The 17,029-nt window shown below is 45.2% G+C and overlaps 1 protein-coding gene across 2 annotated transcripts in view; it reads right to left on the bottom strand.

The window, feature by feature from the left end:
• ZFYVE1 (zinc finger FYVE-type containing 1) overlaps window positions 1–16,487 on the bottom strand; it is a 60,087-nt gene extending 43,600 nt beyond the window's left edge. The window contains exons 1-2 of one of the 2 annotated variants that reach the window (XM_045072759.1): window positions 16,226–16,487; window positions 13,915–14,839 (exon numbers count right to left, since the gene is read on the bottom strand). In XM_045072759.1, coding sequence (XP_044928694.1) covers window positions 13,915–14,427 — 513 coding nt within the window. In that variant the 5' untranslated portion in view covers window positions 14,428–14,839; window positions 16,226–16,487. Of the gene's footprint in view, window positions 1–13,914; window positions 14,840–15,936; window positions 16,099–16,225 lie in introns of those variants that run through there. The other variant, XM_004754824.2, reaches the window with a different exon arrangement.
• Window positions 16,488–17,029: the final 542 nt, after the last annotated feature.

The raw sequence follows: 17,029 nt of genomic DNA, 5'->3' as shown, positions 1-17,029 counted from the left end.
GGAAGAGAGAAAAAATAAAAAACAAGATGAAATCAGAGAGGGAGACAAACCATAAGAAATTCTTAATTATAGGAAACAAACTGAGAGTTGCTGGAGAGGAGGGGGCAGAGGGAATGGGGTAACTTGGTGACAGACATTAAGGAGGGCACGTCATGGAACCAGCACTGGGTGTTGTTATGTAAGACTGAGGGGGCACCTGGCTGGCTCAGTCAGCTAAGTGTCTTGTCTGCCCTCTACTCAGGCAGGTCATGATGTCCAGGTCCTGGGATGGAGCCCCCATCAGTGGGGAGTCTGCTTCTCTGTCTCCCTCTGTGCTCTTCTCTCTCAAATAAATAAAGTCTTTAAAAAAAAAAAAAACTGATCACTGACCTCTACTTCTGAAATAATAATAATGTTAACTGAATTTAAATTAAAAAAGTAAAAATCACTCAAAGTTCTTAGTAAGTTTAGCAATATCACAAGATACAAAGTCAAAATACAAATAATAACTGTTAATTTTTCACACTAGAAGCAATGTATTAGGCATGCCTGTGTGGCTGCCTTCTGCTCAGGTCATGATCCTGGAGTCCTGGTATCGAGCCCCACATCGGGATCCCCTGCTCAGCAGGAAGCCTGCTTCTCCCTCTCCCACTCCCCCTGCTTGTGTTCCTGCGTTCACTATGTCTCTCTCTATCAAATTAAAATAAAATGATAAAATAAAAAAATTTTAAAAGAAGCAATGTATTAGAAAACAAAATACAATGTAAAAAATTAAAAATAAAAAACAAAGTCAGTAATAGTAACCCCTCCAGCAGTAGCCCCCTTCTCTGAATTTCTAGAACATCCTATCTCTACCACTCTGACATCATCCATCTTATTTCCACATATTTGTCTTCTATCACCAATGGACTATCCTCTCCCAAGACAAGCTCAGTATCTGAGTATCACTTTCTACTGGCCTCAGTTGTTAGCACACAGGAGGCACTTATTAAATGTTTACTGAATTAATGATTAAACTGATTTATTCTCATGAGTTCCTTTCATTCGTCCACAAATATCAAGTACCTACTATGTGCCAAACACTGTTCTAAATGCTGATGAACAGAAGAGGCAAAAATCACTGCCTGACGAAAATGTGTGTTTTTTTTAATTTTCTGAAGTGACTGTGGTGGTGGTTGTACATAACCATGAATATACTACTAAAAGACAATTAACTATATACTTTAAATGGGTAAATCATATAATATGTGAATCATATCAATGAAACTGTTTTGTTGGGGCGCCTGGGTGGCTCAGTGGGTTCAAGCCTCTGCCTTCAGCTCAGGTCATGATCTCAGGGTCCTGGGATCAAGCCCAGCACCCAGCTCACTGCTCAGCAAGGAGCCTGCTTCCCCCTCTATCTCTCTGCCTGCCTCTCTGCCTGCCTCTCTGCCTACTTGTGATCTCTGTCAAATAACTAAATAAACTCTTTTTTAAAAATACACTTAAAACAAAAACTGTTTTGTTTTGGTTTTTTTAAGTAGGTTCCAAGCCCTGCGTGGAGCCCAATGCAGGATCTGAACTCATGACCCTGACACCCTGAGATCAAGAGTCGGATGCCTAACCGAATGAACCACCCAGGCACCCCTTAATAGAACTGCTTTTTAAAAAGGTATATGCAACATTAAAAAGAAGATAGCAATGACCTTCTTTTATTGTAAAATTCTATACTTTTCTGTAGTTCTGTATTTTCAGTATTTTATTGTGCAGCCTACCACTTTTATAACTGGAAAATTTAAAAAGTTATATTTAAAAAAGACCAAAAAAGTCATCTTCCTGGAACAAACTGCTTAACGTACAGAAGGTTTTCACTCGGGATGATGAAAATGTCTGAGAACTAGACAGAGTGATGGCACACAAAAAACTGTGAATATACTAAATGCCACCGACTCGTTCGCTTTCCCGTGGTTCATTTCGTGAGATGTGAATTACACTTCAATAAAAAAATAAGTAACTGCCCTCGTGGAGCCTGTATTCTTATGGGGAAGAAAGACCATATTCAAACAATTAAAAACTATATAGCACACCCACCAAAAATCAAACAACAGATGAACAAACTGGTAGATCCATGTAACAGAATACTACCCAGCAGTAAAAAGTGGTGGCCTGGGACATGCAAATGAATGGATCCCCTGCTCCAAAACACGACTGTGAGTGAAAGCGGCCACACCCAAGACAGCATTCCATGATTCTATTTATATGGGGAAAACCAAATCCACAGTGATAGAAAACAGATCAGCCACGGCTGAGGAAACTTTCTGGAAGATGGCAATGTTCTTTATCTTGACTGTGGTGGTGGTTGTACATGTGGATTTACACTTTCTGAAACCCATAGAACCAGGTGCCTGCGGGGCTCAGCGCGTTAAGCGACTGCCTTCAGCTCAAGTCATGATCCTGGAGTCCCGAGATGGGAGTCCCACATCAGGCTCCCTCCTTTCATACTCTCTCTCTCTCTCTCTCTCATTCTTTCTCTCAAAAAAATAAAATTAAAAAAAAAAAAAAACCCTATAGAACCTCACACTTAAAATGCCCGTATTATATACCATGTATGAACTGTATCACAACAGAGCTCTTTAAAAGTACAATCAGGGGAGCCCAGGTGGCTCAGTCGGCTAGGCAGCCAGCTCAAGGCTTCGGCCGGGGTCAGGATCTCAGGGTCATGAGATGGGAGCCCCATATGGGGCTCTACACTCAGCTCCACACTCTCTCCCTCTCCCTCTGCCCCTCCTCCCACTCCCATGCACGTAGGCACTGTGCCTCTCTCTAAAATACGTAAATCTCAAAAATAAATAAATAAAAGGACATGGTATGTCCAATGCTTGTAAGCGGTGTGAAAAGAGAATCAGGAGAGAAGATGAGAACTAGGAGGCCAGGAAAGGGGTCGCTCTTTTAAATATGGTGCTCAAGGAGGGCTTCACTATGGAGTCAAAGCCTTTTTAGGTCAATTCTTTTAAAAACAGTGTAGCATGGGGTGCCTGGGTGGCTCAGTGGTTAAGCATCTGTCTTCGGCTCAGGTCATGATCTCAGGGTCCTGGGATCGAGCCCTGCATCGGGCTCCCTGCTCAGCGGGAAGCCTGCTTCTCCTTCTCCCAGTCCCCCTGCTTGTGTTCCCTCTCTAGCTGTGTCTCTGTCTGTCAAATAAAAAAAATAAAATCTTTAAAAAAAAAAAAGTGTAACAAATGCCATTTTCTGTGGTCCTGAAAGTGATGTCATGAATGTCAAGAACAATCCGAAACAGAACATAAACCTAGGGGCGCCTGGGTGGCTCAGTGGGTTGGGCCGCTGCCTTCGGCTCAGGTCATGATCTCAGGGTCCTGGGATCGAGCCCCGCATCAGCGGGTAGCCTGCTTCCTCCTATCTCTCTCTGCCTGCCTCTCTGTCTACTTGTGATCTCTGTCTGTCAAATAAATAAATAAAATCTTAAAAAAAAAAAAACATAAACCTAAAATCGTTTCTATTTAGTTCTAGAAAGAAAACTTTTCTCCCCTGGCACTGGCAGACTTAACTTCTTAATTCATGAAGGGGGCGGGGGAGGGGGGTGTAGTAAGGGAAGGAGGAGAAGAGAGAGGGAGACAAAGAGGAGGGAACGGAAGAAGGAAGGAAAGGCAAGGGGGGAGGGGAGGAGAAGAGGAGGGAGAGGGAGGGAAGGGAGAGCTAGGGAGGAGACAGGAGAGGAGAGAAAGGAGAGAGAGAAGACAGAAGAAGAAAGGCAGGCCAGCAGGCTGTCTGCCTGTCCATCTGTCCAACGATCCTAGTCCAGAACTGATCACCAGAGTTGACTGAGAGAGAGATGAGGGCAAAAAGCAACAGTGCCTATGCAGTCACCTAGACCTACGACTGCAACTAAAGCCCTGGTCACCAGGCAGGACCAGAGAGGGTGTACGAAAAGAACTACGGGATCCTCCAACAGCCTCTACTCACAGACAAGCACACAAGGGAGCTAAGCTTCCGTGGGAATGCAGCCCTCTGCCATCTCCTCCCCTCATCCGCCAGACTCCCTCAACCTCTGAATTTCCATTTTGAAACATTTTCCATAGAGATTACTCAAACTAATAAGGCACATAATTGACGTTCGATAAATGTTTGACTGTGGCTAAGTGATACAGATGAAATGAACTGAGCACTTTGAAAGAAAAGGTTATGAGAGAGGACGGAAAACGAGTTTAGCCATCTGGATGACACTCACCAGGCAGAAAGGACTGGGCCAGAGAGCAGAGGAATTTCTAGAATACTCTATGACTGCTGGATTGCTCAGGTTTACGCTGTTCTTAATTTTAGAATTTAGGATGTCTGTGACTACGTGCAGGAACCAGGCGGGCAGTTCTTTTCTAGCATTCTAACATCTAGACTCAAATTCCCTGGGAAAGGGAGCAATAATTCAGTCTCAAATGGAAGGAACCTGGGAAGCGAAAAAAAAAATTCCAGAAGCTACCAGAAAAGTAGAATCATCCTCCAGTGAGGTCAAGCCAGAGGTTAGGTGCTTTTGCATGGCTGGTATACCTACTTCTCTGCCTAAGAACTCCAGTCACCACCAAGCTGACCACACAAACCAGTCAAAGAGAGTCTCTTAACTGCTCGACAAAAGCCACTGAAAAAATGGGGAAATGAACAAAACGACCTCCCAGGAAACATCCATGCTCTCCTGCCTCCAGAAGTCCCTCTGTATCCCTTCTCATAGGTCCTTCCAATTCTTTCTTGCCTGGACCTTTCTATATCCTTGTGAGGTTTTTTGGTTTTTTGGTAAAGATTTTATTTATTTATCCAAAATAAAGAGAACATGAGTGAGGGGAGGGGCAGAGAGAGAGGGAAAGAGGCAAGCAGACTCACTGCTAAGCCAGGAGCCCAATGGGGGTGCTCAATCCCAGGACCCTGAGCCTGGGTCAGGCCTGGGTCAGAACCAAAGTCAGGCGCTCAACTGACTGAGCCACCCAGGCGCCCCCCCATACCTTTGTTTTCTTTCTCTTCTACATCAATACACTGAGCAGTTCTAACCTCAGGAACAGTCTCCCGGGAGCTCCTCCCCAAGCAGGCACCATCCCACCCCCTAGGGAAGTTTAACCAGCCATCAGATTGCCATCCTGCTACGCCATCTCCAGGATAAACTCAAGGATGCTGCGGGGAGAGGAAATGCATCCACAGGAAAAACATAAAAGGTCAACTTAGTAAGAAATCTGCCTGTTGTATTAACCCTGGCTCGAAAAGCCAAATATTTGCCCAATTCCAGAGAAATCAATCACTTCAAGGGAGTCACAGACCAGAAAAAAAGAGAATCGCACTCACAGAAGATAACCTGAAATAGTTAAAGACAAGTTCCCTGAAAAGCTGACTCACAGTGGTTTTGATGGCTTATATGGGTCAAGTTTTAAAAAGCCCTGTATTAAACTAAATAGCCTCCCAAGTTAAAAGCCAGGGGCCTCTTAGAACTGAATGAGCCCAATGCTAAGAAAGCTCAGAAGATGCTGAGCGGAAACTGGAGGCACATAATAGAGGCCCTTTCCTCCTTGTGTTTGCCTGAGTCATCCTCAACCCTGCATTTCCCAGTAATTCCATTCAATGCCTTCCCCCGACTACTATTACCAAGCGAAAGGGGCTTGTCGTTGGGTTTCTAGGAGTAAAAAGCAGCGATGGGTGGGAGCCTCTGCTACTCAGCCCATTATTACTTATGATTTTGACAGCTCCTAAACAGATCTGGTTTTTTGGTTCTATTTTCTTACATGGCACCCAAGAATACTGCAGCAAATATATCCACGTACTGACCAGAACTTGCCAAAGGCTAACCAGCCACACCACCAAAACTAGTCCTTACACTGTAATGGTTCGGTCATGGGCAGGGCAAAAATGGAGAAATGCCACAATGTAGACGGATTCCCCTGCCTCATGACCTATTGGCCAGAATTAAATCCTCAAGGGTTTCTGCCAGGCTGTCTGTAAGACCAAGCCCCAACAAGGTACCCTAGACCAGAAACCAGAGGATAAGGCCACAGGGGTCACTGGCAGATTAAGTCTATGACACAAGGGGCACAAAAATGGGACAGACCAACAGAGCCAGTTTGTGGTCAAGGGTTCCCATAGAGTATGAAAACATGCTCTGCTGGTTTCCATTCCAGAATCTCACAAGAATAATGTCTCCTTTAGCCAATTAAAAAAAAAAAAAAAAAGCCAAGTCCCAGTATTTTGAGCCACACTATTCTGGGACTGTAAACAAGTGAGGCAGCCAAGCAACGTGATGGGTCTTCTTAAAGGAACGGTCTCCGTGAGAGGAAGTCCACCACTGTGCCGCAGAGGGAAAGAAGACGACTCACTCTGGCCTCCCATTCCGGAGTGCGTCAAGACTGCAGATTTCTGAGTCAAGGAAGGCCTGCCCCGGTGGACACTTTCTTCACTTCTCATGGACTCTTCCTGGGTCCCTGGGCTTTCTCATCACCTTGCAGGCTCAGCGCGAGAGGACTCCACTTGGCATGAGAAGCTCCTAAGCTCTCATGTCCTAGAGTCAGGGGTCAGTGATCGTGAAGGGGAAACAGGTGAAATTTCTCATCGATTTGCTGCTCTACTTTCTGGAGAAGAAGACAATCACAGAAGTTTGTAGAAAAGGGACAGAGAAGATAATGGGGTGGTTATGAAAAAGAGAAAAACTTACATGGGTTTTAAAGATATGCATACAAGGGCACCTGGGTGGCTCCGCTGGGTGACTGCCTTTGGCTCAGGTCATGATCCTGGAAACCCAGGATCGAGTCCCACATCAGACTCCCTGCTCAGCAGGAAGTCTGCTTCTCCCTCTGACACCACCCCTTCTCATTCTCATTTTCTCTCTCAAACAAATAAAATATTTTTTAAAAATAAGATATGCATACAAATAAAAAAAAGACTTAATTGTTCACTTTTTTCTCTGACCAGTAAATATTCAGGTAAGACATGTCTGAATCCCCCACAAGACACACAGATAGGAAAATACTATCCTCTTCCTCCACTGAGAAGACCAACTGTCGGAATTTTATTCTTCTAACCTTTGGCTTATTTGCTAAGGGTGTTGTCTCTAAGTTCAAGAGCATATGAATGACTTATAACTGTGGATCATTTACTTATTATGGACTCTAAACAATGGACCCTCGAGTCCTCTGATTTTCCTAGCACAGTTCCACTGAGGCCTAGAAAAATCAATGAAAACTACACAGATGTCTAAGCATTTCACTGGAGAGGTTGCAAGTAGGCCAAAAAGAGAATACTGATTTCAGCTACATTACTTCTGAGGAGCAAAGAGAACCAAGAGAGGGAGGCAAAACTGGTGTATAAGTTAAATTTTTGTCCCTGGTATGTCTGCCATGTCACCAGATTACAGATCTCCTATTAGATCAAACTTTCATCCGTTAGATCAATTTCTCAATCACAGCACAACTGACGTTTTGTACCAGATCATTCTTTTTGTGGGGGGCTGCCCTATGTGTTGTAACATATTTACCAACACCCTGGCCTCTCTACCCATTAGCCAGTAGCACATGCCCCAGTTCTGACAACCAAAGATGTCTCTCAACATTGCCAAATGCCCTCTGGGAGAGCGAAATCACTCCTGGTTGAGAACCACTGCGTTAGATAATACCAAATGAGATTAATTTAACTCCTTAGTGTACAAATCAGGTTCTAAAAAGACTTTTAGTGTTAGCAAATCAATAAAATACGGGGTATTAAGCCAGTGAGATCTGCACAAAGGAAATGCCACGGAGTCACCACCGCGAGTTCTCTCGTTCCTCACCACCAACTCTGTAAGAGCATTCCTCTTTTACATCCAAATATTGGCCCAAATTCGTCATTCTTTCTTTTATTTCTTTTTAATACTTACCAGTTTATTAAAGGATATGATAAAGGATACACATCAACGGCCAGATGGAGAGATGCGTAGGGAGAGAGGGATGGGGAAAGGGTGAGGAGCTTCCGCGCACTCTCCAGGAATACCACTCTCCCCAGCGGCCGTGTGTTCACCAACCCGGAAGCGCCCATCAGTGTCTTTCCATCTCCCCAATGTCAGCGGTAACCCCAAATCGAAGCCACCTCTCACTTATCTTTTACAATGGCCTCGTAGGGGGTCTCCCTGCCTTTCTTCTTGCCCTGCCCCTACCAGTCACTACAATCTCGTCTTCACACTGCGGCCATTTCTTGAAAACTACTGGATCATGTGACTTACTACCCTAATGCTGTCTGTGCTTCCCATTACACCTAAAAGCCACACTTTGTTCTATGGCCTGCAAGGCCCCACCTGCTCTGGAACCCATTTACGGCCATCCTTCCGCCCTTCCCACACTCTTGCCGGCTCCCTCCGGCAACCCTGGCATTCTACCTATACCCCGAACATGCCCACGACCTTCCATCTGTTCCCACTGCCCTCTGCCTAAAGGTCTATTTCCCCAGGTAGTAGTATCCATCAGGTCTTTGCTTAAAAGTCATCTCTACAGGGTGCCTGGGTGGCTCAGTGGGTTAAGCCGCTGCCTTCGGCTCAGGTCATGATCTCAGGGTCCTGGGATCGAGTCCCGCATCGGGCTCTCTGCTCAGCAGTGAGCCTGCTTCCTCCTCTCTCTCTCTCTCTCTGCCTGCCTGCCTCTCTGCCTACTTGTTATCTCTCTGTGTCAAATAAATAAATAAAATCTTTTAAAAATAAAAAAAATAATAATAATAAAAAAAAAAGTCATCTCTACAGTAAAACCTTCCCTGATAACAACATCCTGCACAAGTAGCTTCCAAGACATTCCTGCATAATACTACACCTGAACCATCTTTTTATGTGTTTTACATGGGTGAACTCTGTTTTCCCTGCTTGGATGGTAAGTCTACGATGGCATGGACCGGTCCTACCACCCAAGTATCCCTGGAACCTCGAAAGAGCCCGGCACACAATATGAGCTCAATAATTGTGATCGATCAGTGAATGCTTTTGTGGGTAACAGACTAAAGGTCCGTTTAAGAGCCACAAATGAATTCTTGCTTCGGAAACCAAAAGCCAGTCTCTCCTTAAATTTAGCACTATAGTGCACATGCAAATGACAAGGTAATGATAAAATTCACACTTCTAAAAGGAACTTGTTTGTTTCTAAAAGGAACTCTCAGGTTTTCCAGAAGAAACCGAGTAATACTCAAACCGTAAGCAATGAATCTTAGGGGATTCTAGGCCAAAGAATTTGAAAAAAACCACACACCAGTTATAGCCTACAAGCTTCTAAAATAATTCCTATGTACAAAACTGAAAATGGTCAAAACCCACAAATGCTAGAAACATAAAAGGAAAAACAAAGATGGGGCCTACCTCACAGAATCTTTACTATTGTAGTAAACAGTTCTTCAGTAACCCTGCCTTCCGGAACGCCAGGGTGGCTCAGTTGGTTAAGAGTCTGCCTTCAGCTCAGGTCATGATCCCAGGGTCCTGGGATCAAGTCCCCCACATCAGGCTCCTTGCTCAGCAGGGAGCCTGCTTCTCCTGCCTGCTCTGCCTGCCACTTCCCCTGCTTGTGCGCTCGCTCGCTCACTCTCTCTCTGACACTCACTCTCTCTCTGACAAATAAATAAATTGAATATTTTAAAAATGTTTTTTCATTTTTTAAATTTAAAATAATTTTTAGTAACAATAATAACCCTGTCTTGCATTTATACAAAGCCATGCTTTATTTGCTCTGCACAGCAGCCCTGAGGAAGAACTGGTGGGCTGAAGCTACCGGCCATAGAAAGCTTAATCAGAAAGCTTAACTGCCTTGGTCAGAGACAACTGGAGTGTCACGGTCACAGCAAGGATTTCAGAGCCAGACGCTTGTGTTCAAATCCTCTGCCACTTACTGTAACTTGACCCTGGTAAATTACTTCATCTCTGTTCTTCAGTGTCCTCACTTACAAAACACAATGTTAGAAATGAAATGTTTGTGTCCCCCCAAAATTCAGGTTCAAATCTAATCCCTAATATGATGGTAGGGGTGGGGTGGGGGGGTTGGGAGGTTGATTAGGTCAGGAAGTGAGGTCTTTGTGAATAAGATTAATGCCCTTATAAAACAAGATTCCAGAACTCCCTTCCACCATCTGAGGACACAGGGAGAAGATAAGATGGCTGTCTATGAGTCGGGAAGTCAGGCATCTGCAGACACTGAATCAGCCAGCACCTTGATCCTGGGCCTCCTAGCCTCCAGAAAACTGCAAGAAATAAACTTCTGTTGTTCATATGCTACTGAATGGTATATAAGATAACAACATACGCAGCATTCTATCACACAGAGCAGCCCAAACTGACTACAACTTACTTCACAGGGTGTGGTAGGCTGAAACTGCACCCCCTACCACCACCTCCTTATCCCTGAGACCTGTGAATATCTCACTTTATGTAGCAAAAGGAACTTTACAGATGTGACTGCATTAAACACCTTGAGAGGAGACAGTGTTGGATTATCCAAGTTGGTCCAATGGAATCACAGTGTCGTTGTAAGGGGTGGGGGCAGGAGGGCCAAGGAGATAGGACAACAGAAGCAGAGAGTCAGAGAGGGATGAGAAGATGTTACATCGCTGTCTTTAAAGCTGGATGATGGGGCCACGAGCCAAAGAATGTAGGCAGCCTCCTGAAGCTAGAAAAGACCAAGAAATCCTCCCCTAGAGTCCCACAAGAAACATAGCCACTCAGACCCATTTTAGGACTTCTGATCTCCAAACTATAAGAAAATAAATTTGTGTTGTTTTAAGCCACTAAATGTGTGGGAATTTGCAACAGCAGCAATAAGAAACTAATACATAGTTATCACCAGGATTAAATGAGCTTCTACATGCAAAGTGCTAAGTACAGTTCCTAACAACCATAGTAAGAGCGCTTTAAATGTTAGCTATTATGAGTCAAGATCAGAACCCAGGGGATTCACTGAAATACTTCAGAGGGTAAGAAAATGAGGTTTAGAAATCTGGTAATACCTGTCCAAATTTAAAGATTTTTTATTTATTTATTTCAGAGAGAGACAGTGAGAGACAGCATGAGCAAGGAGAAGGTCAGAGAGAAAATCAGACTCCCCGTGGAGCTGGGAGCCCGATGTGGGACTTGATCCTGGTCCCGGAATCATGACCCAGGCCAAAGGCAGTCGTTCAACCAACTGAGCCACCCAGGCGTCCTGCCTATCCAAATTTAAAATGCACACATCAGAGGTAGCTCAGTCAGCTAAGCATCTGCCTTTAGCTCACGTCATCATCTCCAGGTCCTGGAATCAAGCCCTGTATCATCATTAGGCTCCCTGCTCACTGGGGAGTCTGTTTCTCCCCTCCCTCTCCCTCTGTCTACCCCCTTGCTCAAGTGCATGTGTGCTCTCTGTAATCCATAAAATCTTTTAAAAAATAAAAATAAAATATATAAAATAAAATGCATACATATATCATTTGACAAAGAGATTCCATTTCTAAATAGATTCACAGGATATTCAACATATCCTGTTTGTAACTACTCAAATATCCACTAACAGGCTCAAATTATAGAAAATGCATTCAACCAAACAGTAGGCAGCCTTTAAATAATGAGGTAGACCTCAATGTACTGATAAGATGTACTGATACATCAACAAGATGTATCCTTTAGTGAAAAAAAGCTCAGGGCCTGAAAAGATCTCATTTCTGTTTAAAAATAAAAAGGATACATACATATGTTAATAAGCACATGTCAAAAAATTCTAGAAGGGCAGGTAGTTCATTGTTCATGGAGACTGTTCTAAAAGAGACTAGGGGGGTAGAGTAGAAGGGAAAGTCTTGCTATCATATACCCTTTGCTGTTATTTTAGGTTTAACTAGAAATGTGCATGATCCCCAGTTTTTAAAAGCTGAAGTTGAGATGTGACATCACCGACCTATCAAAGGTATTTATGCCCAATGTGCCTACCACTGCACATGACACAGGGCCTAAGACCCAGTCCTGCTCTCCAGGAGTTCACATGCTGGCTGAATTTATACTCTACGTTTGTATTAGACAATCATCTAATTGTCTTGGACATTCACATCAGAAAACAGAACCAGACATTCTCGCAAAGTAGTTTTCCACTGTGACTCTGGGAGAATAAGTCACCACCCAAAAAGAATACATTCTATGTCTAGTCCATTAGTCCCAACCAGTGCTGCTTAAGCTTCAGAAATAATTACTTCCTGGAGGGTGGTCAGTGTTTAAGGAAAGCAAAGCAGGAGGAATCTTCACAATCAACTCAGTCACATACATTACTACACACTGCAAGAAAAAAGATGAACAAGTTATCTATCTGTGGGTAGTGGATTTGTCTTCTTCATTACACTTCCATAAATTTTCCTAATTCTCTACTAAGGAACATGTATCAGTGGCACAAAAAGAAAAAATACACATCCTCCTCCCATCAGAAAATATTATTTTTGGTGCTAAAACTGATCTGTGAGATTACTGGTTCGTCCCAAATCTCCCTCTCGCTTTACAAAAGTGACAGCCATCCAAACTATGAACTATGACTCCAGACTATGAACGGATGGCAAAACCAACAAGAAACACCCAAGCTCAAGTGTTCCATTTAGAAAATATTCACTCCACATTGTCACCCAATTAGAGCATAACCATGATGAAGACATTACTGCTAACAAGAGAGGCAGACTGGGATCTGGGTCACTCTTCCCATAACTCCATTAGTCCCTCTCAGCCAATAAAGAAGTCTGTGTTAGCAAAATATTTAGCTGACAATGGAATCATGATGTAATGCATTTCTATAACCTTACCAAGGAGGAAAGAGATAGAGCTGAAAAATTCCTAGTGGGCAACTGGAGAGTTGTGGAACAGCAATTTACAAAGGTTATTCCCCAACCTGGAGACCTGAGGAGTCATCACAGCTGAAAAGTACCAAGTCCATTTACCACAAACACCTCATAACACCCACAGAAACAAGGCGCTGGTACCGGACACTATGTGCCAGGCCCTGTGATAAGGGCCCTTCCACTGCCATTCCTTACTCTCTCTCTCTGAATCTTCTCAACTACCACTGGGAAGTACAAGTGAGATGAACACATGAAGCTCACATCACTCTCCACGGCTACACAGTCAGGAGGGGGGAAGTGAGCGTGGAATTCGAGCGGTCTTCACTCAAAAGCATGCACATGATACTCCTCCCTTCACTGGAAAGTATAAGCGTCACACCACCCCTTCCACAGTCACCCCTGTTGCATGCCGCCGTCTCCCCAGTTTGCTCCCACCACATGCTACCCTTGCCCCCAACTCGGAAGCGGATCAGGTATTCTCCTTCTGTAATGGCAGGTGCCCTCCCTGGCTTTTCCTGATCAGCCTGTACAGGAAAAGAAGAGGCCATCTGGGCAGAATGCTATCCTTCTCTAAAGCCACTTTCTGAGGACCACCCCCGTCTCTAAATTTAAGCTAGCAGGTTTTTGACTTGCTGCCTGGCACTCCCAGGGGACCCACTGTGTCTGCCACCCTGCACACACAGCCCGTGTCAGTCCCATTTACCTACCACTCGCCAAGCGCTCACTCCAAAAGCTCATCTAAGTCAGGTCTGCCTCGCAATAACCCCAATAACGATAATGACAACGGCGACCGTGTTGTGATCATCTGTTATGCAACAGGCTTTAGAAACACAGTACCACTTCATCCTCACAACTGCCTGGTGAAGTAGGCACTGCCTCCAATTTACAGATGACAAAACTAAGGCAGGGAGAGAAAGTAATTCAGCCGGAGGTCACACACGACCGGTAAGTGACTGGTAAGTGACGAAATCTGACTCCATGCAACTTAAGCTTTCCTGGTCTCACCCCTGAACCATCAAAACGTGAGCTCTTCTTGGACTTTTCCTTTCGAGAGCTCCCTTCCAACAAGAGCTCCCTTCCAACCAGAGCTCCGCGGCTCAACCATAGGACTCCCACTTCACCCACAGGCTCGCTCACCTGAATTTCTTCATTTTCATCTACTAGGAGGAAACTCACAACCTTCTCAGTCATCTTCTTCCTCCTGGTCTCTTCATCCAGCTCGTCCTCCTCCAGTAAGCCCTGGACCTTAGTGACATGATACACAGTAACGGGGTGTCTCCTTTTGTTACCCCCGGAATGAGTCCGCTTCTGGCACTCCAGGCACAAGTTGATTTTACAGGTCTGGCACCTCACGGCTGCCCTCTGCCTAACACCCGGCGAGTGCCCATTGGTGCCCTTGCAGGGATCGCAGTAAGGGACGTGGCCAGGTTTGAGTCTTATCCGCTCATGGTTTCTCAGGCGCTCCTGCCGGTGGAGCTCCTCCTCGCAGCGGAGACACTGCAAACTGCAGCACTCATCACACTCAAAGACCGCTTCGTCAGTCCCGCTGCAGGCGTAACTCTCCTGGCACATCAGCCCCGGATTCAGGCCCTTCTCTGCTGGGGAAGTCTGAGCACTCATACTCAGGTTGGCAAGGAAATCACCCACCATATAATGGTCCCTGGGCTTGCCCCAGGGGTGAAGACAGAGGCTTTGAGTCTGAGGACCGCAGAGAACTTTCAGAGGATTCTGGACACCTTCAGAAAAACAAAAAAACAAAAACAAAGTTTCGGGGTCCTATCAGAATTCTTCACCTGCTCACAAATGTTCAAATTTTTAATTTTCTGCCTCCAAGATTCCCGGATCAGCAGCAATGTTGATTTGGTTTGACGGTTTTCTCCTCCATAAAGTGCAACCAAAGTTGTGGTCAAAATTAACTTGAAAAGGACTCTTATGGCTATCTGAGAGAGATCCGGTGGGCACCTCGTGGGCTGGGCCTCAGCCACAAGGTTTTGGTAGGGAAGGAGAGTGGTCAGGAGCTTTGCAATTTAATCCAACCTCAAGTCAATATTTCAGGGGATACCTAGAATAGAGGAAGGAAAAGGATTTCACTAATCTAAAAACGGAAGTACACCTTAAAAAGAAAGGAAGAAAAAAAAAAAGATTGTGATTAAATAAGACGCCAGAACTCCTGAGAGAAATCTCATTCTTGCTTGTAAAACTTACACAGGCTACTTCTGATCCCAGAAATTTCTTCTCAAAATCATGGGCAAGACTCCTCCCTTTGAACACTGCCACTGTCTCTAGGCCCAAGGCATCTCACAAACTGTGTATTCATTTCACAGACTGAAATTCTCTCTTCATCCAGTTATTAAATTCAGAATAAAATCATTAAGCAAACAGTCCTTGGAAGGGCAACCCTCTGCATTCCCCTAACCCGCAACACGCACTTGTGAGGTGAATAAAGAGGCCTATAAAAAAAACCTGAAGAAATGATAATAATGTAGACTTTAGCTTCACCAAAGTCTTTGGCAGGTCTAGTTAGGTTGTTTCAACTCTAGACAAATGTCTATTAAGGACCTTAAACCTGGAAACAAAAGCCACCATGTCATGTTTAAAAACAATAAAAGACAATTACTGTACTTCCTTTTGTCCCTTCTCTAACTGCAAAAAAAAAAGGGGGGGGGAGCAACAGGAGACAGAATTCCTCCCTCCTCTAAGGCCCCCGGCAAAGCTAGGCCTGCATGAGTTAAAACAAATGATTTTTCTCTTTGTCACTCAAAAACTAACTTAAAAATAACTTCAAAAAAGAAAATAAACGGGGGAAAAAGATAACTGGGGCAGGGAAGAGGCTTTTGTCACTTCCACAATTGGATTCTTCACCCCTCTTAGCCTTGACCTCCATTCTAATACCCTAACGAAATGCAAAATCCTCCTTACAAATATTCACTCCTCCCTCTAGTAATCAATCTATCAATCTTATTTTTAGACAAACAGGAAGGCAAGGGAGTGACTAGGAGACCTTATTTACCTCCTAACCTCAGCCATGCCCACCCAGCTCCCGCAACAGAAACAAAAATCGAAATTAGCCACAATTTATAAAAATATAAAATCAACCTCCAAAAGAACACCCCACCGCCGGACCCGCCAAGCAAACAATCTGCCCCCTTGGGCTCCCACCTCGACACGTCTCTCCAGCCGGGGATTCCTCACCCTTCCTTTCTCCCGGGCAACACCACCACAACCCGAGGGGCACGAGCAGAGTCTAAACAAAGAAGGACCCCCAAAATCCACCCCCACGCTAGCAGAGGCCGGAGCCGAATCCATTGTTTATACCACCCCACCCCCACCCCAGCCGCACCCGCCCCCCCCCGCCCCCGGGGGCAGCCGGAGCTCCAGGACTATCGCTCGCCCGGCGTTGGGCCGTGCCCTTCCCTCCCCGCCCGCGGCGGCCCGGGGATCCCACTACCGAGCAGCTCCGCCGCGGAGAGGCGGCGTCGGGGAACCGCAGGGCGCCGGCGGGGGCGGGAGCTGTTCCTCAGGGCACCGGAGGATCCATCCTCATCTCCATCTCCGCCCCCCCTCCTCCTTCTCTGCCTCCGGGCTTCCTCCTCTCCTGTTGTCAGTTGGGATCAGCTGATCGGAGTGAACTTCTCCCAGCTCAGACTACCAGGAAGGCGTGAGCAGTGCAGTCCAGGGAGAGAGGAGAGGGAGGGGTGGAGTCCTACGCCGGCGAGGGCGGAGAAGGGCGCGCACAGCTTCCTGGGAAATGTAGTCCCCTGGATGTGGGTCCCTCCCCACATCCCGGAAGTCAAGGCTCTAAGTGACTACAACTCCCAGGACGAAAAGGGCTGCTCCTGTGAGGAGGCGGTAAAGACAGGCGGTGGAGCATTTCGGGACTTGGAGTTTTTGCATTACTGCGGTGGTCGGAGGTTTCAGCGCGTTGTTTTGGGTAGTGGCCGGAAAGGGAATGGCGCTAAATTAGACGAGTGATGTAATGTGTAGTATAGTTGACGCAAATAACTCGATTTTCCGAACCCATATTGCACACCATTCCTTCAAAAATGTGTAAAAACGAGCTATCTCCTCTTCCCTGCTTTCACCTTGCCCAAGTTAGGAAATGACTAGAAAGAACTGATAAAAGAATAGAACTACTGTTGGAGTTTTGTTTTCCCTTTATGGGTATTCAAGCCGAATTTTTTTTCCTTACCTTTTACTTTTCTACCTTTTCTTACATAGTATTTGAACTTTTGAATTTTAAATCGTCTTTAAG

This window comes from Mustela putorius, unplaced genomic scaffold (genome assembly GCF_011764305.1).
Source record: "Mustela putorius furo isolate JIRA1106 unplaced genomic scaffold, ASM1176430v1.1 tig00000129_pilon_pilon_pilon, whole genome shotgun sequence".
Taxonomy (NCBI): domain Eukaryota; kingdom Metazoa; phylum Chordata; class Mammalia; order Carnivora; family Mustelidae; genus Mustela; species Mustela putorius.
This window is presented reverse-complemented; position numbering and strand designations above follow the sequence as displayed.